Raw genomic sequence first — 24,354 nt, 5'->3', positions numbered from 1 at the left:
ACAAATCCCTGTATAAGTTTGGATTCAGTCAAAGGGTAGCACTTGAGGACCTGGAGCACCACATGTGGCCTCAAGGCCACAGGTTCCCCTCCCCTGATCTAGATCTTTATATTTTTCCAAAAGAATTTTGTTATTGGTAATTTATCAAGTTTGTAAAGCATTCCTTTGGTAATTTGATTGGTATGGTATTAAAAGTATAGATTTACTTTGGTAGTATTGCCATTTTTGTTATATTGGCACATCCCAGCAATGAGCACTGAGTGTTCTTCCAGGTACATAAATTGTTCTTTATTTCTTTAAGAAGAACATTGTGATTGAATACAAACAAGCATTTTGTATGCTTTGGTAGATTGGTTCCCCAGATACATTATACATTTTGTAGTTATTTAGAATGACATTTATTTTTCTATTATTACCTTTTGGGTCTTGTTATTATTATATACAAATGTTTTTGATTTTTGAGGGTTTATCTCGTAGTCTGCAACTTCGTTGAAGCTATTAATTGTCTCAAAGCCCAGTTCAAATTTTCCTTAACTACTCTAGTCTGCTTCTCTCTACTCCTTTAGTTCTTATTTTCTGTGTCATTTATCATACAAATCATTCAACAAAATCACATTTTGTTCATAAATTTTGTTCTGTACTGTATTGATACTCAGTTATTGCATGTGTTTTCATTTTGTCCCCCAAATAGATTACAAGTTTCTACAAGTTACAGTTCTTGTAATGATGGGCACAAGACTAGACACATAGTAGGCAATCAGCAAAGACTTATGAAATGAATTAATTTTAACCAGTAACAATCATGCACACCTTTACCATCTTTTGGAAAAATGGCATGACTCAGAATTCCACAGTAGAGCGAGAATGTATCTTGTAATTTTCCATTGAGTCATAAAGTCATAGAATTTTAGAGCTGAAAGGAACTATAGACATACATAAACCTGTGTTGAAGTCCCGTTAAAACCTGCTGTGGTTCACTCCCTTTTCTGGGTTGTTGTTACCCTGTAAATTTAAGCAAATTGGAATAGCTTGGATTCAAATAACCTATTCAAACTAGTTCCTTATAACTCCTTCTGAATTCAGTGAATCATGTTCCCCAAGCTTTGCTATGTTCCCTCAGATGAAACCTGCTTTAAAAAAATCCCCCAAACAACAACAACCCCCCACCTTTTGTACTTTATGTAAATGATGGCTACTTTAGCACACCTATTTCCTCATGTGTTAGAACTCACCTTTGATCTTACTGCATTAACATGAAGGGAACACAGTGGTGAAAAGGACTGTAGCAGTAATATTTGGGTACTTCCAAAGTGCCTCAAACCAAGAGGCTAGAAAAAAATGAATGAGACTACAGAGCAATCACCCTTAGGAAAGCCAAAGGTCCTCCCTACCTTTGAAGTCTGTCTGCTGATGATGCCAGGTGTCCTTGAATTTCTGGGGAACATTTCCATCTTAGTCTTCTGGGAGCAGGAAGCTCACTGACAGAATCAGCTCTAACTAGCTTCTTTGAGCTCTCCTTCCTGTAAGTGCAGAGATGTGTATCTTGAGTTCTAATCCTTAATGAATTGGTTAGTAGCTCCCTACATTTCTTTGCCTTCTGGAATTATTCTTTTGGATGTTGCCTGTATTTGCAAGCTCATAGTGGTTTTGCTACTAAAAGTCTTTCCCAAACTTTTCTTTCCATTTCATGGAAAACATATACAAGCAGTGGAATTTTTAACCATAAAACTGTGTCCAAAATATTCATGTCAATTTAAACACAATGAGCTTGGTTTTATTTTTTCATCATAAGATTTAAATGGAGGACTGCCTCATAGTTTAAGGAGGTTTGAGGAGGCCTACAGAGCCAGAGTAGAGAATCTTTTTCCAAGCAAAGGCCACTGACTCCTAGGAAACCCAACTGAGAACCCTGTAGAAATACACACACACACACACACACACACACACACACACACACACACACATACACACACACACACACACACACACCCCTTGGAGTTTGATTTTTAGAGAAAACAAAACATTATGCTTATCTGCTTTTAAAGTCATGAACAGAGAATCACGGAATTTTGAGTTTTAAGGCAACTTAGGATGTCATCTCACCCAGTGCCCTGAATGTGCAAAATTTTTCTCTGCAGCAACACTGACCTAAATGTTATTGAGCCCCTGCTTGAGCACCTCCATTGATGGGGAAATCACTACCTCACAAACAACCGATTCCATTTTCAGATGGTTCTAATTGTTAAGGAGTTCTTCCTTTTGATGAACTGAAATAAACCTCCTTCTAACTTCCACCTGTAGCTTCCTTCTAACACTTCACCATAAGCTAACACCTGATTCTATGTAGCAGATACAGCAAGAAATAAAACAGAACTCTGTCGTGTATTGTGCTGCTAATAATACTTCAAAATGCCAGTCTCTCTACCACCTGGCAGATGCTCATCAGGAAGAGGTATGACGACACAATTCAATGCCTTTAGAATTTGTTTTGTACTCCCTTAGCATAGCATTTTGGGTCACTTCTATGGCTTGATGACATACAGGAGCTGCGGTCCCTTAATCAGCTGCCAAAGTAATTTTTCTAAATTGTGGGTCTGACTGTGTCACTCTTCTACTCAATAAACTCCAATGGTTTCCTTTTATCTCTAGGACCAAGTGTGAGCTCTTCTATTTGGCTTTCAAAGCCCTTTAAAAGGTGATCCCAACCTGCCTTCCTTTCTCACCTTATGTATTATGCCCCTTCCGACACTTTACATTCCTGGGAGGCTGGCCTTTTGGCTCTTCCTCATGCATGGCATTCCAGCTTCTTTCTCTATGATTTTGCCCAGCTTATTCCCCATGGCTAGAGTGTACTCCCTCTTCACCCCTGCTTCTTAGCATCCCTTAGTTTCCTTCAAAATTTGCTTAAGTGACACCTACACAAAGCTTCTCTTGATCCCCACAGCTGATAATATCCATCTTCCAATTTACCTTGTATTTATTTTTCACCTGTGTTGTGTATGTATATGTTTTTTGTATATGTTTTCTCCCCAGAGAGAATATATACTCCTTGACAGAAAGGACAGCTGAATTTTTGTCTTCGGGTCCCCAAAAGTCTTAGGAATGGCAGTGCCTTCCAGATCACTGGTTCTACTTCTAACCCAGCCCTCAAAGCCATCATCTGGAAAAACAACTCCTCTGGAGAAAGGGTCAGCCATCCTTACCAATTGAATACCCTGAGATAGAGACAGGAGGCCAAACATGACAGGCAAGTCAAACCACTGCCACCACCTTGATCTCCATTTCCCTTTGGGCTATGATGGAGGAAGCTCAGGACTCCAGGAGTCCAGGAGCTGTGGGAATGGCAGTGTCCCCCCAAACCACCAGACCTGGTTTCTAGACCAGCCCTCTACAGCCATCTTGGAGGAAAGAAATCACTATGGAGAGGGGGTACACCTTCCTCATCAGAACCAGCAGCTTCTGCTGACCAAATGCCACCAAATAGGCAGATAGGCACAAGTCTTAGGTATGGCAGCACCTCCCAAACCACCAGTCCTGCTATCATCTGGGGAAGCAACTCATATGGACAAGGGACCAGCCATCTCCACTGACTGCTAACCAGATGCCACATACAGTGCAGCCAAGCTGGCCTAGCTAAAGCACTGTGGCCCCCTGGGGGAGAGACAGGAGACATGTTCCAGACAAGTCAAATCACCACCACCATGAGTACCAACTCCTCTTAGACCCTGATGGGAACCTTCCAGGACTCTGAACACAAGAGCCTTGAAAAGAGCATTGCTTCCAGCCCAGTGCCTTCAGTTACCATCCTGGACAGCCACTACCCCTGTGGAGAAGCAGACTGGCCACTGTTCCTACGGGAGCTACAGCCACAGCTACTGAAGACCCAGAAAGGAAGGTTCTTGTTGCCAAAGTCCTTGGCCCTGTCAAATGGTTCAACATCAGAAACCGATGCCATTTTATTAGTGGAAATGACATTAAAGAAGAGGCATTAACCACCTGCTCTGCTGCTGTACCCCAAGGACCATGGGACTTTTTCATCTGACTTGCAACTGAATGTATTGTCCTCCCCCATTAGAATGCAAAGCCCTCGAGAGCTCCATATTTTTCATAAGACAGTCTCTGCTCTCAAGGAGCTCACATTCTAATTTGTATTTGTATCCTGAGGCTTAGCACAGTGCTTTGGACAGTATTTAACAAAATCTTTATTCATTCATTCATTCAGTGCCTACCTAGCCCAGTGCCTGGCCCATAGAAGGTGATTAATAAAGCTTTTTGATTGACTTGTTAATAGACTTTAAATTCACTTTATCTTACTGTCTCAAGCCCACTTTGCCACTGCTCAGCCAACCATGCCACACTGCCTCCTTGGCAGCTGTCACCTCCAATCTGTCTGTACCTCCAATCTGTCTGGAACTCAAGCTCCCACTGCTGTGACACTGGATGGGCTTTGATTGGTGAATATCTACTTGATGTTGCTCATTTCAGGCCTGCTTCACCACTTGCTAAGCACTTCTCTTCCTCTACTCTTTCCAAATTCTAGCTCTGGGAACAGTTACCAAATCAATATTACCATTCCTGGAAAGAATATGTCTTCTGACTCCAACCACCATTCCCTCTGACTTCCCTGCCCAAGAAACTCCTGCCTAGCCATCTGTCCCCAAATGTATTCTTTTTTCCTATTAGAATGTAAGCTTTGTAAGGGCAATAACTGTCTTGCTTCCTTGCATTTGTGTCCATGGTGCTTAGTGCAGTTACTGGCACATGCTACATGCTTAATACATGCTTTTTCATTCATTCATGTCATTAATTCATTCATAGGGGATTACTAACAATAATTCATATTTTGTGTATCATCTTAAGGTTTACAAAGTACTTTCTTCACAACAATCTGTGAAGTAAATAGGAGCTTTATCACTGCATTTTACAGTTGAGGAAACTGAGGCTCAGAGAGATTAAGGGATTTGCCTGTGGTCACACAGCTTGCCAATTTAGAGCCAGAATTTTAGCCAAGGCATTCTCGCTCTTTATATCTGGCATCCTGTGCTCTTTCCACTACACTGGCCACTTACGAGAGAGAAAAAGAAGAGGAAATGAGACAATGGGACAATAAAGAGGATGGGTAGGGAGCTGTAGAAAGAGAAACAAATGATAAACTACTTCTCAGAGAAATATGAGTGTAAAGAGACTCATGAGGAATAAAATAAACCAAGACTTTTAAGGACAGAACCAGAGACTCTTTTGTTGACCACCCCTGATTCCCTGAACTGTGTTTTCTTACACCCCTTCTGCTCCTCCCACATATTTGGGTTTTTAAAAGGACCCTCCCGGGTCATACTAATGGAAAAAGGGGGTAGAAGAGAGACCCAAAGTGCTGCTCAATTGGCCTCTACCTTCCAGTTTTTCCAAAAGGAAACGTAGGCATGTCTCATGGCCAGGAAGAAAGATGGCTCTACAAAGAAATGTTGTCATCCGCAACTGCCTTGTTTCGAAACATCCTGGAGGGAGAGATCTTAAACCTTCTGACTTTCAGTTCAATCCAGTTGTGTAAGCATTTAGAACGCATTTGCTGTGTGAGAAGGAACTGGGAATACAACTACAAAACAAATAGTCTCTGACTCAAAGTAGCTTACATTCTAGGTCCTCTGAGCACTGAAAGTCGTACTTTTAGCAAACAATCTGGCATAGGAAACAGACTCTCTCAAAGACTAACCGACACCTGTTTCAAAAAGCTACTTGAAACACTTTACAAGATTTTCTTGTGTTTCTCTAAAACCATTCATTTTGTCATTTCTTACAGCACAATGGTATTCCATTACCTTAATTTATTGACTATTTTTTTTCACTAGTCCCTGATTGATGAACACTACCCCCTTAGATATACAGTAACATAAATTCTCTTAAGAGTGACTTTGAGTGAATAAGTTATTTTGACTATCATATCATTTGTGTACATACATATATATATACACATACATAAATTTATGTACATATGTGTGTATATGTACATATAAACTAAACCTTTGTGACACATGTTATATTTTTATATTACAAATGTTTTAGAAAATAAATGCTTATTAATTATAAAATAAAATTACCTTAAATATTTTATTTTCTTTGGAAGCATGAACAATAACTTTTAAAATAGTATAATTCTAATGAAAAGGAAACCCTCTTTTTTTGGAGGTGATCACTATTAGTGAAAAATTAGGCCTTGTATTTCAATAGAACCTTTGTTTTGGGGTACTCTATAATAAAGTGGCATTTCTGGTGTATTTGGGGTATAGTGTTTATAGGACCATAGATATAATTTTTATTTCCTTCAAGAACATGCTCAATAAATTCTTAATGATTTACGGTTGGGCTAAAGCATGTTAAGAAGCAAGTAGTTTATCATTATTTCTTCTCTGGAGAGTAGAGTATATAGCCAAGGCATGGAGGCAGGGTTGGAGTGGGGGAGAAAAATATAAGGAAGAAGTTCTGGTGAGAAGCTGTGGTAGGAGAGGATGCCCCACTGGGATTTACCCTACCATGATGGCAGCTATAGATTGTACTGTCCTACACAAAAGTTCTAAAGGGAATTTTGAGGATTTGTGGGGAGCTTTTTATTTAGAGACATCTGTGAAGCATTACTGTGGCTACTTGTTTTACTTATCAGATAATTAAATATTAATTATATTTATGTTGGTAACTTTTGGGGGCATATGTTTGAAGATTTAAATCTTACACTATAGAAATAAAATCTCTAGATAAACTTATTTTATGGCCTTAGAGGATTTGGAATAGGAAGAGGAATGTTCTCTTTTCAGCATTTGGTGGAGGAGAGGGTTCAGAAAGGACTTAGGTACAGTGGGGACTCAAGCTCAAGACTGTAAATCATTGGAAACATTCTAGACTGTTAGAGTTGGAATGGGCTTCCTAAATGGAATGTGGTGTTTCTTTTATTTCTTTTAGAGAGTTTTGGGGGATGGAATAATACATGTATGTTCTATGTTGGACTCTGCTCTCTTGGGTAAAGGAGAGAATGATGGCATAGGCAAGGAGGCAGGCAACGATCTCCTGGGAATCTGTGAACAGAATACTAGGTGGTGGTGGTTATACCCAACTGGTCAAGTGTGTGTAGTGGATTTTAAATTAGATCAATTGGCTAAAGCCCAAGAGACAAAAAGTTGCACATAAGCAGTGGAGCAAGGAAGAAGAAAAAACATGATCTCCGGAAAAGGGATCATGGGGAAAGTAGCTGCAGGCTCTGGGTGACAGCTGTCATGAGGTGAGAGGCAGGGACTGAACCTGGTGAGATGTTTTGGTGACCAGTTAGACCAGAATAGAATTTTGAAGATTATGAGTTACCCAGTTTTGCCTTGGGCAGATTATTTTGGTTGATGTTCCAAGATTTTTTGTACTTGTATTATTTTTGGATTAATTCATTTCTTGTGCAAAAACCTTCGCAAAACTCAGTTGGATGTCAGGATATATGGCAAAAAGAAAAGAGAGACAGGTATTACAGGGAAGATATTAAGAAAGAACTGAAAGCCATTTCAGGGTTGTAAGAGTGGGGAATCAGAGTATAGTGCAGACCACTGTGCTCCCATCTTCTCAGGGCTTAAGTTACTAGTGAAGGCAGCTTCAAGGACATACTTTTCCTCATCATCAGGACCAGAAAGGTAAAAGTAAGATTCCATTTCCCATAGGAACTGTACTTTCTCACCTCACCTCTGTGTCTTATAATCCCCAGTTTGTTTCAAAGTTTAGCTTACATGTCATCTACTGCATGAGATCTTCTCTGACTCTCCCCAGCTGCTATTTTCGTTTCCCTAACTTACCTTATATTTATGTTGTATATCTAACCACTTGGGGGAGCTTGTGAATGAGTTTAAGCCCTAGAAGCATCACTAGGTTGTTATGGTAGAGTCATTTTGCCAGCTGCACATCCACAGTTGAACTGCCTCCACTGCTACATGTACAGCATCCTCACTATCCTCTCTCCTCAGAGGTTAGGTTTTGTAGCATGGCAGGAAAGTCTTAAATCATTCTCATTGAAATGTCAGTTTTTATTTCCCCATAACATATTGTTTCTGGCTTGCTTCATCATTTACCCCAAAATAAAGAAATCGAGCATATATTTCAGATACTTTTGCAAAGCTTGAGAAAGTTAAACATTCCTCCTCACCTTTTACTCCTCTTAGCTCAGCTTCCAATTCAGCTTAGCTGAAGAAATATGCCTCATCTCTGAAAAGATAACCTTGTCCCCCCTACCTGTTGTCATCTATAGATCTGCACATTAAGTAAACTATAATAAACATCCCAGGTTATTTTGTTGTTAACTAACAGTTTTTATCACAGGTTTATCACAGGCTTAAGACAGGAAATAAAAATGTAGAAAAAGAACTCAACTTCCCATCCAGGCTGCCTCACAAATGATCTCCTGTACATAGTTGATGCCTTCACTGTTAGGCTGTTGTGCTCGTGTATCATCTTCACTGCCTCCCTTCCCCTCTGAGATGAGATTTTGAAACATGGAGGAACAACTCTAAGTTGTTCTCACAAAAGCAATGTTTTTTTTTAATTTCCCCATGACGTGCTTTTGGTTTGCTGCCTCCTTTTCCTAAAAGGGAAGGAATCAAAGGATATCTCGGGCACTTTTACAAAGCTTGCAAAAGTCAAACACTGCCCACTCTTCCCACGGTTGTTCTACTTGGCTCAGCCTCCAGTTCAGCTCAGTCGACAAATGTTTCTCATCTCTGAAAGAGGAAGTTCTTTCTTCCCTCTCATGTATACAAAATCCATGAATTAAGTAAACTACAACAAAAAGTCCAGTCCATTTTGTTGCTAGTCAACAGTTTTATCACTTATGGATCTTAAGGTTTAGACAGAAAAGAAAAGAAGGCAGGGGAGAGGGTTCTCTGTCTTCCTATCTCAGCTTTGATGAGCAAGGCAGGTCAGTCCAGGACATTCTTGGAATGTCTTCATTATCCCTACTCCAGATCATTGATCCTCCTAGCAGCTGCTTGCAATGGCTTCCAGTTACTTTCTTGCTATGGTTTCTGCCTGCTTTTCCCCACAAGTCCCTTAAAGTTTAAGGGAGTTTGTCTCAGGTCAAATCCAAGGCCACTGGAACTTGGGGAATTCTGGAGAAAACCCAATTAAGCAGCTGGCAGCAAACCTGACTCTTGCTCCTGACAATTCATGACTATACCACTACGGGTGAGGCCCAAAAGATGGGATACGTGTATACACATATACACACATATCTGGCATACATATATATATGTGTATGTACATATCCGCATTTACTTATATTTACTTATGTGTATAATGTATATGCTTATATGTGTAATGTATGTGTATATATGATATCTCCTCTGATACAGTGTAAACTCTTTGAGAGTAGGGATTGCTTCATTTATATCTTGGTATGCCCAGAAGCTTGGCATGTGGTAGGTGCTCAATAAATGTTTGCTGATTGATTGATTTTGTCATAAATCTATGTCTAGTTATGTTATTTCAGTTGACCTCAAAGGCAGAAATTAAATTCATCCCTATTAAATTTAAACATTAGTTCCTGCTCAGCATTCCAGCTTATTCGTATCTTTTAGGGCCTTAAAGTTTTGTAGCTATTACTTTTTACTTAATTGTAATATGAAAATTGGATGTTTTCCATCTTTGTCTTCTTCATCCTAAGGTACTCCTATTGTTTAGAATTGTCAGATATTGTTAAATAAATATTGTTTAGAATAAAGCACTAAAGCATTCAATTAGACACTTTTCTTGAGGTTGATTAATCCATTAATTAGCATTATTTGGGTCAGTTGTTCAATCAGTTCCAAATCTACCTAACTGAACTCTAACCCAGTCCACCTCTCTCCATCTTGTCCACAAGGATGTCAAAAGTGATTTTGTCAAATGCCTTGAAGAAATTCGGTTATAAGAAATCTATACCATTTGTCTGATCTACCAGTCTAATGATCCTGTTAAAATAGTAGATGACATTATAGTCCAACCCAATTGGTTCATAATCAGCCTTTGATGGCTTATAATGGTTACCATTTCACTTTCTAAGTGCTCACAAACTATATCTTTAATAATCCATTGGAGAATTTTGTTTTTCTAGGAAGGACAATCAAACTTACTAGCTAGAATTGGCAGAGGAAACTTTCTTCTCCTTTTAGAAACCTGGGACAATATTTGACCATCTCTGGTCCTGCAGCACCTCTTCTATTCTCTATGATGATTCAAAGCCTAATTTTCCTATTTTACAGATGAAAAACTGAGATTCAGAGAGCCAAAGTGATTCAGGAAAGTCAAATAGATGTATTGAGCTTCAGTATTCAGAATAGCAAAGCGACTTGTTTCTAGTAAAACTTCTTGGCAAAGACATATAATTGTTAAGTCAGTGATGAAGGGGCACACATTTCCAGCTTCCTGACATTAAGAACATATTAAGGCAATGTAGAATTTTGAAATAATAAAAGAAATTAAAATAGACACACTGTTACTCAATTACATTAGAATTGACTTATTTTGAACAAGAAAGCACTCCTTATTTTCTTATGTTTTAACAAAGTAATTTAAGTCACTCCAATGGCTTCAGTGATGTTTTGTCTTCTCTTCCTCAGAGACATGAAATTTGTCCTCTAAGGGAGAAATGTCATTTTAAACAACTTTCTCAATATAATAGCACTTATATCTTTCATTTTATTTTTTTCATTGATCTCATGATCATAGAATCTTCAGAGTGAGAAAGTACCTTAAACATTATCTTGTACAACCCTTTCCTTTTAGGCCACATACACCTAATCATTGGCAAAGCCACAATTCAAGCCTAAGTTTTGTGACTCCAAATCCAGGCTAAGTCTAAGCAGTCTCTCTCCACTGCACCAAGCTACTTAGTACATTAGGTATGTTCTGTACAACACCTAAAACATTGTATTTAATAAATACTAAACAATGTCAACAACTTGAAATCTACCACCCCCACTCCAATATTTATCTCCATACTAAGTATAATTTGTATTATGGGACATCACAACTCTTCTTTTATCAGGAAGGAAGCAATTAAGTTGTCAAATTTCGGAATCCTGTGTTAAATCTACATAAGAGAATAGGATCACTGATTCTCATGGTTGGAAGGGACCTTAGAGACCATCTAATCTAACCTGTTCCTGAATAGGTTTCCATTGTACAACATTCCAAACCAAGGAAAACCTCTACTAAGGAGGAACCAACCTCCCAACATGCCCATTCCGTTTTTGGATAGGTCTAGTTGTTAGGAAATCTTCTTCCTCCTCATATTCAGTAATTTAAACCCATTTCCAGAGTCTAGCTTACTGCTTTGAATATGCTAGGCTTTTAATGTTGATTAAATTGAATTGAACTGCCTGTGGGGGCTAAGGAAAACAAACCCAATCTTTCTTCCTCCACAAGCCTTTCAAATACCTGACTTCAGTTCGGTAAGACAAGTATTTATGAAGCTCCTAAAATATGCCAGGCACTATGCTAGTAGACAGTAAGTCTTTGCCTTCATGAGGTTTTTATTCTACTGGGAGATAATGTGCATATGGATAAGGTAATGAAAAGTAATTTCAAGAAGGGGAGAGGACTAACAACCCTGAGAATCAGGAAAGGCCTCGTGTAGGAAGTGGTCCCTGAGCTGCTAGGATGTCGTAAATGGGGAATAGAGATAGGTCTAGCTGGCAGGATCATAGAAAGCATGAAGTTAAGTCTGGAAAGTTAGATCAGAGCCAGGAATTTAAATGCTAAGCACAGAAGTTTGTTTTTTGTCATAGAGGCAGTAGGGAGCCACTGAAGCTTCTTGAGCAGGATAGTGACATGTCCAGACCTGTGCTTTGGGGAAATTATCTTGGCAGCTGTATCTGGAGGATGGATTGGAGACCAGAGAGAGCAGAAACAGAGAGACCAAGTAGGAGGAAAGGGACAAGACCTATGATTTCATTATAGGGAATAAGGTATAGGGAACTCTGTGAGGAAATTCTACCAAATGAAGACTAGGAATTTCTCTTCAGTTTACATTCTAGGTACCTGGGGCACTGAGGTTAAATTACTTGCCCAGGATTTCACAGCCAGCATTGGGCAGAGTAGGGACTTAAACTTAGGTCTTCTTGACTCCCAGATGATTTAAATATGGAACAGAAGAGTTTATATTTGCTCTTCAAGGCCATAGGAAGCCCTTGGAGTTTATTGAGGAGGGCGACATCATGGTCAGATCCATGCTTTGGAAAGATCACTTTGACAGCTAGTCAGAGGATAGATTGAAATGGGGAGAGACTTGAGGCAGGGAGTCTAATAAGAAAACCAATGCAGTGGTCCAGGAGAGAAAGAATGGGGGCCTGGACTAAGATGGAAACTATGTGAGTGGGGGCCACATGTCTGATTGGATATGAGGGGTAAGGCTTTGAGGATGACACTGATAGTGCCACCCTGGGTGATTGGTGCAATGTGGCATTTTTAGGGCACAGAGCTTTAAGGTGGGGTCTGAATCTTTTAGTATATAGACAAAAAGGAAAGGCTCAAGGGTGTTGCTTGAACTTTAAAAGCAACAATCTTTGGTTTCTCCAATTAGATTATTAAAAGTGACCACAGAGAAAAACCTATCAAACCTCTCTTAATTATCCATGCACAAAGTTAATAAAATATAGCAAGCTTAAAGAGCTAAGGAAATGCATATTCTTAAGTGGGGGAAGAGGAGAGAGAGTCAGTCTTCCATTAGATTTAGAAATTCCTGGTGTGAAACTCCCTCTGCTGATGCATATTGGCAACTATCTATAACAGTAGGTCAGTCAACTAGCATTCATTAAACACTTATTCTGCCAGGCACTTTGCTAAGCCCTGAAGATACAAATTCAAGGAAAAAGAAAGATAGTCCCAGCCTCAAGGAGCTTATGTTTTAATGCAGGAAGACAATACATAAAAGGGAAGCCAAAAGTCTGGGAGAGGAGGAGGAGGTGGTGGTTGAGGGGATGATGGCTAAGTCCAGAGAACGAAGTACTATTGGTCTTGGGCCCTTCTCCCAATGGAAGTTCTGGGAAGAACTCACCAAAGGGAGAAGGGCTGTCCAGGAACAGTCAGGAAGCAGCCAAGGCATCATCATGCTAAGTCTGGAGAATGAGGGATGGCTGATGGCCAAGGTAGCATTTGTCCAGCAGGCTGCAAAGTTCCCATTGCAAAGAGGCAGTGTGGTTTATAGGAAAGGGCACTAGATAGAGACACAGAAGACCTGAGACAGAATCCCAGTTCCACCACCTCCTATCTGTGTGACTTTAGGCAATTCTCTGGGTAACTCAGTAAAGGCAACTCTGTTTCTTTATCTGTTAAATGAAGGGCTTGGCAGAGATAATATCTAAGACCCCTCCTTCCAGCTCTAAATCATGCTAACTAGGTAATCTTGCCATGCTCCATACTTTTGCCCAAAGTAATCTCCCCAATTGGGTTTGCCAGATTCCTAAAATTCAACCACTAGAGATTCATACCTTTGAGTTGAGGAATTAAAATATCCCTGGAAGAGATACCATCTCAATTTGTTATCAACCATAAACACTTTAAGACAAAATTATTTTTGAGATAAGAACTACTTCCTTTGTAAGTTCTTAGGAATATCTGGCACCAGAGGAAAAGGGTAAGTTTTGTGGAGAACAAACATTTATTATTAAGTTCCTACTATGTGCCAGGCTAAGTGCTTTACAAATATATTTTCCTTTGATTGTCATAACAATGCTATGAGGCAGGTGTTAGTGACTTTTCTGAAGTCACACAGCTAGTAAGTGTTTGAGGCTAATTTGAACTCAGATCTTTCTGACTCCAGACCCAGTGTTCTATCCATCATACCACCTAGCTGCCTTGTGGATGGAAAAGAGAAAAGGAAAGTCAGGATCATGAGTTGTGGCCCTAAGATAAATATATCAAATAGTGCCCATTTTTTTAACATACAGTCTAGGGAAACAGGAAGAGCTTGTGGGGAAGCATGGCATGGGAGAATAATTCTACATTATCTTTTCAGTGTCTTAATGAGGTTATCCTCATCCATTTAATTATGGAAGAAACTGAGAGGCAGATAGGCTAAAGGATTAAGGATGCAAAGTCTACGACTGCTTTTCATTTTTGGGGTGGGGGCAGAACATAAACAGTGGAGAAGAAAGGGAAAATAAATGGTCTGAAGTTGCCTGTAACTATTCACGGACAGCAAAATAGGACCTTAAATGTCCAAGGAAACAGGAGGCTTTGTCTATTCCAATTTTGACTGAGATCAATATGATAAAAACTGGGTATCTTAAATAGAAATTTCTGCAACTAATAATTTTTTGGGATTTGGGCAAATTGTACAAAATTCACCTCATCATCTTTTTTAAGCTGGCGGTTGTAGGACAGATGCTACACAGGAACTTACTTGGGGTTTGGCCCATCTGGTAGATTCTCCTTTTAATTACTTGTTCTTCTAACCAGGTGCAAAGCTTAGTTGTTTCTCTGCTGCTGAAGGATGATTAGTACTATCAGCTCTGTCTAAATATTGGCACCCAGGCACATAACCCCAGCTACCCCAACCTAGTTGCTGCTCTTCAGATAGTCTTCTAGACAAAGAAGTCATGAATCAGAGAGGGCCATTCTTTAGAGAGGTTAAGTGAAGATAATTTAGTAAGTCAACAAATACCTGCTACATATCTAGCCCTAGGCTAGGCTGTGTTGTTTGTGTATTTGTTTTGGGAGTGGAGCAGCACAGAGTGACATGAGAAGAATCAGGCACAGTCCAGGGTTGTCCTTTATTGTGGATACAGGGAAGTGATCTCTTAGACTGTATCTTCATCTAATAGAACAAAGGGAGGGAGGTGGATTGGATGATTTATTATTCTACGAAATAAAAGCGTTCACTTAACTGATTTCTTTTTTTCCAAAGAACAACTCCAAATCCACTCTGAATAGGCATAGAATTAGACACCTACCATAATTTCCCATTGATTTAATTGGTTCAGTATGTAATAGGCACCCTCCTACGCAGGACTGAAGGAATATTTGTTATCCCATTTAAATGGACTATATGTATGTATGTGTGTATACGTATGTATGTGTGTATGCATGTATTTGGGGAGACAACCTTAGGGAACAACAAGGGTAGAAATTCTCGGATTAATAGGGATCAACAAGTGATATGTCATTGGAGGGGGTCTGGTGTAATGGGGAGCCAGAAAGATTAAGTGGCTAAAATACTTTCTAGATTATCTACTCTACAATACCCACACCTTTTGTTCCAGGCTGAGCTGCAGGATCTTTCTCTTTTATCTTTAAAAATAAGTTTTATGAGTGCCCTTTTAATGGTCATTTTTTGATATCGTGGGCTTCCCTTCTCTCTTTCAATTAAACCCCACTCCCCTGTAACAAAGAAAGACAATAAGACAACTAAGCCACCAGCAACAAACTACACAGTGACCACATCTGCCTGTGCAGCGTTCTGCCGAGACCACCCTCACCTTCTACCCTGAGCAGGGAGAGAGGTTTCACAGTTGGTTCTCCAGGGCCACTATTGGTTTTTTCACTATGAGTTCAGCTTGGTATCTTTTTTCTCTGCAGATCAGAGATGCAATGGTATAGTAGGGCTTCGTGATTTTCCTTTTGCCCTCGGAGTCTGTCCTGGCTGAGTGTTAGGAAATTAGTGCAGAACCATTAAGGTGCAACATCCTATTAAGAAAAGAAAACTCACATGTGCCTGAGCAGATGTTCGGTGCACTGTACCAGGACGATTCCATCAAATGGGGAATGTTCACATACCGTGCCACAGACTCCATCTCGACCCACCACAAACTGGAAGGGGAAATGGGGAAGGTTACAAGCTGCCCAGATGATGTTTGCTGTTTTAGGCTCTGCAGCATGGCAGATTCTCTGTTTGGGTCAACTGGGTTAGGACGCCAGCAGTCACCACTGACGTAACTCTTCTCCATATGTTTCTGAGCATATTGCCAAAAGAGGGAAAACAAGATTTCCCACACACCAACAACTGTGTCTCTATGCTCAGGAAACAGCAACAAAGCCAGCAATAATAGTGATAGCAATAATAAAAATTCAAGTTCCTTTTTATGTCTTTGAGGTTTAGCCTCAGTTTCCTCACCTGCAAAATGAAACTGGGGGCTGCTACGTGGCATAGTGAATAGAGCGCCAGCCCTGGAGTCAGGAGGACCCGAGTTCAAATGTGAGCTCAGACGCTTACTCTCTGTGTGACCCTGGGCAAGTCACTTAGTCCTGTTTGCCTGCCCCCCAAATGAAACTGTTGGACTACATGACCTGTCCTGACTCTTCCAGCTAAGCACTTTTGTCATACCGACTCTGAATGATGGGTCGATGATGCAAGTGTAACAATGCCGACGATAACAAGTAACATTTATATCGAGTTTGAAGGTTTGCATTGTCTCATTTGATTCTCACAGCAACCCTGTGAAGCTGGTACTGTTTTTATTCCTGTTTTACAGATGGGGGAACTGAAGTGCGGGGAGTTTATCCAACTTACCGAGGGTCACACACCCGGTGTCTGAGAAAGGATTGAAGCCCAGGTCTTCCTGACACCAAGTCCAAGGCTATCATACACATGAAAATTGGGGCTCAGGGAGAAGGAGTAACTTATTCTCACCCATAGTGGGCAGTAGAGCCAGGACTCCATTTGGGGACCTCCAACGTTAAATGCAAATTGTCTTTGACTTTGAAGGTTTGTGCGTTAGCTTTGAAGGATACAGCCATATATATCTATATCTATATGCATACATATGTAGATATGTATCCCTTTTAACATTGGTATTTTTCTTCAAATCCATATAACCATTTGGAATTGTTACTCGGTGGCCATGTCTTATGATGATTTAAATGAAAGAATATAATTTTTTAAAAGGGGAGATATTCTCCCTATTACTCCCTACATGCCCGCTATTATACCTGTTACTCTATAGATACTGAATTAGTTCTATTCTATTGAGATACTGGGACCAGCACTTAGAGACAAAGTGGTAATCATTCAAACTTGCAGGAAGCTAATTTTCTGAGAGTCAAATTTTATTACTCTTGTGAATGTGTAGCTGCTGAATAAACGTTCCTTTTGGGTGTAGTCAGTATAATATAGTGGATAGAGAGCAAGCACTGAAACCGGGAAGACCTGGATGAGAGTCCCATCTCTTGACACCTACTGGCTGTGTGTTTCTGAGCAAATCACTTCTCTCAGTGATCTAGGCAACTTTCTAAGACTATAGGTTGCGAAAGGTGTGCACATGGAAGGTATGCATTGGTGTAGAGAATTTCTTCACTTGGGACTTCCCTGTGCCAATGAACTTCCAGCTTCAGTCTCTGTCCCTCTATTGATCTAGTCACAATTCAAAGGCACAAAAAGGTGGAAAGAAATCCCTAGAGGTGAGGAAGAGCAGATTTTCTACTCCCAAACCTGTCTTGAATTGATTAATTATGTCTCTTTAATTGGGCTACCTTAGTTCTGCAGTAATGAGACTGCTCATGTGTCAAAAATCCTATAGGAGGCTTTAATGGTTAAAAAGAAAACTGTCTATCTTTCTCCGATGATTTTTGAATCTTTCTCGTGAAATACAACCAGAAAATGTTTAAGATCTGAACTCCCTTGTGTCAGCCAGGCTTGAAGCCCAGTCAGGGGCCATGATTGTAGTTGCTAATGGTCCTCAAAACATCTGTATGCTCCCTGGACCTAAATCACCAGGAAGCTCCTCTCAGAATTATATTTTGTAAGAGGAAAAATAATCGTCATCTGTAAAATTATAAAAAGACATAGGTAAATAGGGCAAACATGGACTTGGATAACAAACTCCAGAGAACTGAGAAAAAGGAGGAGAAACCCTATCGTGTAATAATAGCTATAATATATTTTTATATGGTACTTTTAGGTCTACAGAGAGGTGCTGTGAAATAGTAAACAGTCCTGGGCTTGGAGTCAGGAAGACCTATGTTTATATCCCACCTCTGACACGTACTGGTTGTGTGACTGGGTAAGTTATCGAAACTCTATATGCCTCAGGCATCTCCCTAATAGCTTACCTAGTAAATCACAGAGAGATTGCAGCCTGTGTTGGTTTCTACTGATTAAATAGCAAACCTTTTGAATTAAAGTTTTCAAGATACTTCCCTCTCAATGGCCCTATATAGTAGGTAGAACAAGTGTTATTATACTCCCTTTACAAATGAGGAAACTGAGGCTCAGAGGCCAGTATAAATATGGTAGAATATTCTACTTCTTGAGGGCAGAAACTGGTTTATTTTGGTATTTGTATCCCCAGGACCTAGCATAGTGCTTGGCACATAATAAACACTTAATAAATATTTGCTGATTGAAATAGTTTCACAAAAGTTTAGATAAATTAACGCAGATAGATCCAGAATAGATTATTAAGGGAACTGAGAGGCACATCTCTACCTTTGAGTCTGGTAAGAAAGAGGACCAGGACCTCTTACAAACTATCTGTGGGAGCTGTGATGCTCCTGTCAGAGACTGCCCTGAGCCCAGGGTCCCTCGGGACTCACCTAGGAGAACAATTCTTACTTATATATACTCTTGCCAAACCTGGTTGGTGATAGCTGAGGATGAGTTATTCAATTAGATCATTCAGTTGAGCAGTAGGCTCATGGCCTCGGGCTAGATGGCCCCTATGAGGCCGTCTAATGCAACTCCTTCATTTTACGTACCCAGGGAGGGAGGTCAACTGCTTTGCCCAACATCTCCCAGGCAATAGCATCTGAGGCAGGATCTGAACCCAAGTCCCCTGATTCCAGTACTCTTTCCACTGTATCGAGTTGCCTCCATGGGCTAGCAGCAAGCCCATTTGAAGGCTTACCTGCATGGACTTGTCATACCAGCGGTTTGCCCCATTTTTGCCATGGCCCCCTCCATGAAGAAGCTGAAGGGCCATGTTGGTGTCATTGAGTTCCACACCTCCTGGTGCATCCAAACACACCAAGCAGATACACCGTTCAATCATGTCCAGGGAGTCACGGTTGGTTGAATCTGCAAGAAAGAATGGGCATGCTTCAGCACATCATGGCAGTTGCCAAAGCCTGATTACCCTCCACTGGCTCCAGATGCAGCAGCAAAGAGGGTCAGACCTATCACCGTCTCCCCAAAGGTCTTTTTTGACACATCTGGCATGGTGAATGTGTTGCTATTGTGTTCACTAATTTGAAAAGGTCAGAAGATGCATTGATACAGAGAATGAACCACATCTTCCTCCCTAGGATTATGCTAATTGCTTATAGACTTCTTGGACTGGAAGACCCCTTCAGAGGTCATTTAATTTCCCACCACCACCTCAAACCTTCAGGCAGCACCACAATGATCTTGTTCCAAACAGAAGGAGATTCGTCTTGTTCTTAAATTCCTTAAGGAAAGTATCATAGACTCAGAATGTCAGAAGTGGGAGGGACTTTGGGGACCATCTGTTTAGCTTTTTTGTTTACAAATAAGACCCAGAGGAGTGAATGACTTGTGATTTCACTGCACCCAGTGCCAGATCTTGATGTCTACCAGCTACTGGCAAGAACATCCCACTCCATCTTCACTGCCCTAGTCCCGGGACAGAAATATCTCCAGCACTGAAGGCAAATCCCCAACAAGCTGCAGAGCCCAGTGCAGTATTTCCTGTATGTGGTTGGTCTTGTTACAGTGGGAGGCCAAGGAAAGCCCTGAAATGCCAGTCCTGTATCAGAAAGGAGCTGCCCTATAAAAGCAAAGCTTTTCTTCCGGGCTACCATGCCTCCTTTGCAGATTCTCCACAGAATCCTAATGGTGGAAGGGCAGCTACATCGCTATGACATTTCTTAGATCTTCAGACTTGTAAGCACCTATCTTTGTAATGTCAAGCCCTCCCTCTCCCCTTTTATTGCCCTTTCTCTTTCTGTTTCTCAGATGTGCTCTTACTTGGATGGGCATTAATTGTAATAAAAGCTAGCATTCACATAGTGCTTTAAGGTTGGCAAAACACTTTACATGTATTATCTCATTCTATTCTCATGACAACCCTGTGAGGTAGGTGCTGTTATTACCCCCATTTTACAGATGAGAAAACTGAGGCTGAGAGAAGTTAGATGCTTGGGGTCACACGGCTAATGGGTGTCTGAGGCAATATCATAGAACCAGGTTGTCCTGACTTACCAAAATATTGGGCCTGGAAATGGAGGATGAAGACTGTCCTTTCTTCTGGCTCTCTGGGCATTGCCACCATGCTCAATTGCTTTTTTAACCTGGACGTTTCCTCAGCTTCTATGGTCTTCTTACCCTGGAGTATCCTTCTGCCCCTGTACCGCTCTTCCCGCAGAGCCTCCGTTTTGAGGAAAGGCTCAGGCCAGCTGTCCTGCATTCCTCTTATGGGTTTGCTTTTGACTCTAGATGTTGACGCTGAGTTATCCCTCTACCAATGTCGACCTTGCTCTATCTCCTTTCTTTTGTCTTACCCCATTAGACTGTAAGCTCCGTATTCTGATCATCACGATAACCAACCACAGATACAAAGGACCCGTGATAAAATGTGCTATTGAGAAAGCGAGAGAAAGAGAGACAGAGATAGAGACAGAGAGAGACCCAGAGAGAGACAGAGAGACGGGGTGGGGGGGACGAGACAGAGAAACAGAGAGAGAGAGACAGAGACAGACAGAGACAGAGAGAGACCCAGAGAGAGACAGAGAGATGGGGTGGGGGGGGGAAGAGACATAGAGACAGAGAGAGAGAGAGAGAGAGACAGACAGACAGAGACAGAGAGAGACCCAGAGAGAGACAGAGAGACGGGGTGGGGGGGGAAGAGACAGAGAGATAGAGAGAGAGAGAGACAGAGACAGACAGAGACAGAGAGAGACCCAGAGAGAGACAGAGAGACGGGGTGGGGGGAAGAGACAGAGACAGAGAGACAGAGACAGACAGAGACAGAGAGAGACCCAGAGAGAGACAGAGAGATGGGGTGGTGGGGGGGAAGAGACAGAGAGAGAGAGAGAGAGAGAGAGAGAGACAGAGACAGGCAGAGACAGAGAGAGACCCAGAGAGAGACAGAGAGACAGGGTGGGGGGGGAAGAGACAGAGAGAGAGAGAGACAGAGACAGGCAGAGACAGAGAGAGACCCAGAGAGAGACAGAGAGACGGGGTGGGGGGGGGGGGAAGAGACAGAGAGAGAGAGACAGAAACAGACAGAGACAGAGAGAGACACAGACACAGACACAGAGACAGAGACACACACACACACACACAGAGGGAGAGGGAGAATGAGAGCACTGAGAGACTCAGTACAGATGGAAGCTCTTTTAGTTTTCTTTTTTTCCTTTTCTCTTCTTTTTTCTTGGCTAATGCAGTTATTTGTTTTACTTGAGTATACATATTCAAAACAGGTTTGTTTATTTATTTGGTTATTGCCTTCTCAATAGGTGGGAGAGAAGGGAGAGAGAGGGAGGGAGGGAGGGAGGGAGAGAGAGAGAGAGAGAGAGAGAGAGAGAGAGAGAGAGAGAGAGAGAGAGAGAGAATTCAGAACTGAAAATAAAATAAATTTTAATTTAAAAAAAAAAGAAAACTCCTTGAGGTTAGGAATTGTTTTTCTTTTTGCTTGTATTTTTATCTCTAGTGCTTAGTATGATGCCTGGCACATAGTAAGCACTTAATAGATGTTTGTTGACTGCCTGAATGAGAAAAGGTAAATGGATTTTAAACTGAGAGGTAATTGACTACCTTGGAGAAAGCAGTTTCAGTAGAAGCCAGAGCAATCAATTTTGGCAAATCTCAATGGCCTCTATAGCCAAGGGCCTAATGCAGGTCCATTTCTACATAAGGTGGGGGATTGGGTTCTGGTGAGTCCTTAACTTTCAGGAAAGATTGCCCCTGACATTTAGGATCATTTTTTCGAACTGCTAACTGGACATTTCCATCTGGATGCCTTTAAAAACTTTCAAACTTTAAAATCTGGTACTTTAAAACCAACCTGTCCAAAACTGAACACATTATCTCCCATCTCAAAACTTGCTTCTCTTCCCAAATTTCCTATTTCTTATGATGATATCCTCCCAATAAGCCAGGTTTGAAACCTCAGACTCATCTTTGTCTCTCCTCTCATCCTCACTCCCCACATCTAATCAGTTCTCTGGTTCTATTGATTCAGTCTTCACAATATTTTTCTCATCCTCTATGCTCACGTGGCCACCACCCTAGTTTAGCTCTTGTCTAGACTGCTGTATTAGCTAGCTAACTGGGTTTCATTCCTCCAGGCTCTCTCTTTTCTCCAAACCATCCTTCACAGCTGCTAAATTAATCTTCTTAATGCAAAGATCTGGTCATTTTACTCTTTTACTCAAAAATCTTCAGTTCTTGACCTTGGGCTATAGGACAAATATAAATGCCTTAAGGCCTGGCATTTAAGACTTCCACAGTATGATTCTAAACTACCTTTCCTGCCCAATTTCACCCTACTCCCCTTCACATATTCTATATTCTGTTGAAAGCAAATGGCTCACTCTTCCCAGATATTGCCCCACCCACATTCTCCTGCCTCCATTCATTTACTTGGGCTGCCCCCCATGACTGGACTGTACCCCCTCTACATTTTTGCCCACTGAAATCCTTTAAGGCCAGACTCAGGTTTCACCTCCCATATGAATGAAGATTCTCCTTATCTTTCCAGTTAAAAGTGATCTTTCCTCCCACAAATTTCTTATGACACCTTATCTGGACCTCTCTTTGGTCCTTAGCACATCCAACTTTGTCTCATACTTATTTCTGTAGACAGCTTATCCCTTTTTCTTAGCCTATAAACTTGGAGGAACTGTGTCTACTGTGCCATATTTCATCTTTTTCTCCTTGGTGCTGATTGTAGTGGCTTGTGCATAGGAGACACCTACAAAGCATCGATGAATGCTGCCTAAAACATGCTGCCTAAAAAATGCTGCCCTGTTGTCGGCTCTCATCGACAAGTTGGTGCGGAGTGCCTCCTCTGTGTTCTGGGGGATGGAGGAGAAGACAGAGTTCTTTCTCTCAAGAGCTTGCAGTATTGTTGGAGAGATGGATTACACCAAGGATGTTAGAGAACACTGATGATAATAACAACTCCTGTTGGGTAGCCAGCTGGTGCAGTGGAGAGAATACCAGACCTAGAGTCAGGATGACCTAAGTTCAAATCCAGTTTCAGACATTTACAAGTTGTGTGACTCCGAGCAAAATCACTAAACCATTGCCTACCTCAGTTTCCCCATGTGTGAAATGGGAATAATAATATCACCTACTTCTCAGGGTTGTTGTGAAGACTAAATGAGACAATATTTCTAAAGTACTTTATAAATCTTAAAGCATATAAAACGGTAGTTATTATTTATTTTTTATAATTTATTGCTTATTATTTATTCATTATTAATGTTCCTTTTTTTCCTGGTATGAAAGAAAGAGCACTGGACTTGGAATCAGAAGATCTGGGTTCAAGCGCTGGCCCTGCTGTTTTAAATCCATGACCTTGAGTTTGTAAGCCCTTTACATATCAAAGCCTCAGTTCCCTTATTTGTAAGATGGGGCCATCAGACGATATGATCTCTGAGGCAAACTCTAGCTTTTACTTTCTTTGAGCATTTCAATATGAAAGAATGAGGCTGAGTATTAAGCTATCAGGTACACCTGATGGGTGCATTAGGGGCTCATAGTAAGGAGGGATCAGCGTGGACTAGAATAGCAGAAAATTTCACCAAAGAGATAAGGCATGAATCAGATCTTAAAGGATCCTACAAATACAGATCTTGAGTTGGAGGGACCTCCAAGGGCAACCCTTTCACCGTCCAGCCTCCTACAAGTGAAGCGACTTGTTCGGCATCATCCAGGCCCTCAGCTTTGGAGAGGAAACTTGATCCTGGGTGATCTCACTTCAGAGCTGGTGTTCTTTCTACTGTGGCGTATTGCCCCATGTAAGATTCATAATCATAATCATAGGCATTAGATAAGGACTAGGGGACACTTTATTCACTGTACTTGCTGATTCCACTCAGGTAGGTAGAGATGTGGTAGAGTAGGGTAAGGCATTCTAGAAAGGGGACAGCATGAGACACAGCAGCTAAGGAAATGCAAAGTATCTTTGGAGGCAATAGGCAGAGTCAAGGGTCTCTATCAAGAAGTAGTAGGGAATAAATCTGGAAATACAGGTTGGAGCCAGATTGTAGAAGCTTTTGAATACCAGGCCGAGGCACTCAGAATTTATCCTGAACTGGAGAATGACACGGCAAAAATGTGAAGTTTAATCTGGTGTGATCTGCAGAACAAACTGGAGGAATAGAAACCAGTTAGGAAGCTGCTGCAGTGGTCCAGGGGTGCATTCATGCATGTTGGCTGCATGAATTCCTGGGCTCCAT

The 24,354-nt window shown here is 41.1% G+C and overlaps 1 protein-coding gene across 1 annotated transcript in view; it reads right to left on the bottom strand.

Annotated features, from left to right (window-relative positions):
* The window catches only part of CHAT (choline O-acetyltransferase), a 97,115-nt gene that overhangs the window by 22,030 nt on the left and 50,731 nt on the right, over positions 1-24,354 (bottom strand). The window contains exons 7-9 of the mRNA XM_036736328.1: positions 18,837-19,006; positions 15,704-15,804; positions 1,392-1,520 (exon numbers count right to left, since the gene is read on the bottom strand). Coding sequence (XP_036592223.1) covers positions 1,392-1,520; positions 15,704-15,804; positions 18,837-19,006 — 400 coding nt within the window. The remainder of the gene's footprint in view (positions 1-1,391; positions 1,521-15,703; positions 15,805-18,836; positions 19,007-24,354) is intronic.

This window comes from Trichosurus vulpecula, chromosome 8 (genome assembly GCF_011100635.1).
Source record: "Trichosurus vulpecula isolate mTriVul1 chromosome 8, mTriVul1.pri, whole genome shotgun sequence".
In the NCBI taxonomy this organism is placed as follows: domain Eukaryota; kingdom Metazoa; phylum Chordata; class Mammalia; order Diprotodontia; family Phalangeridae; genus Trichosurus; species Trichosurus vulpecula.
Note: the sequence above shows the minus strand (reverse complement) of the source record. Positions and strands in the feature narration are given on the sequence as shown.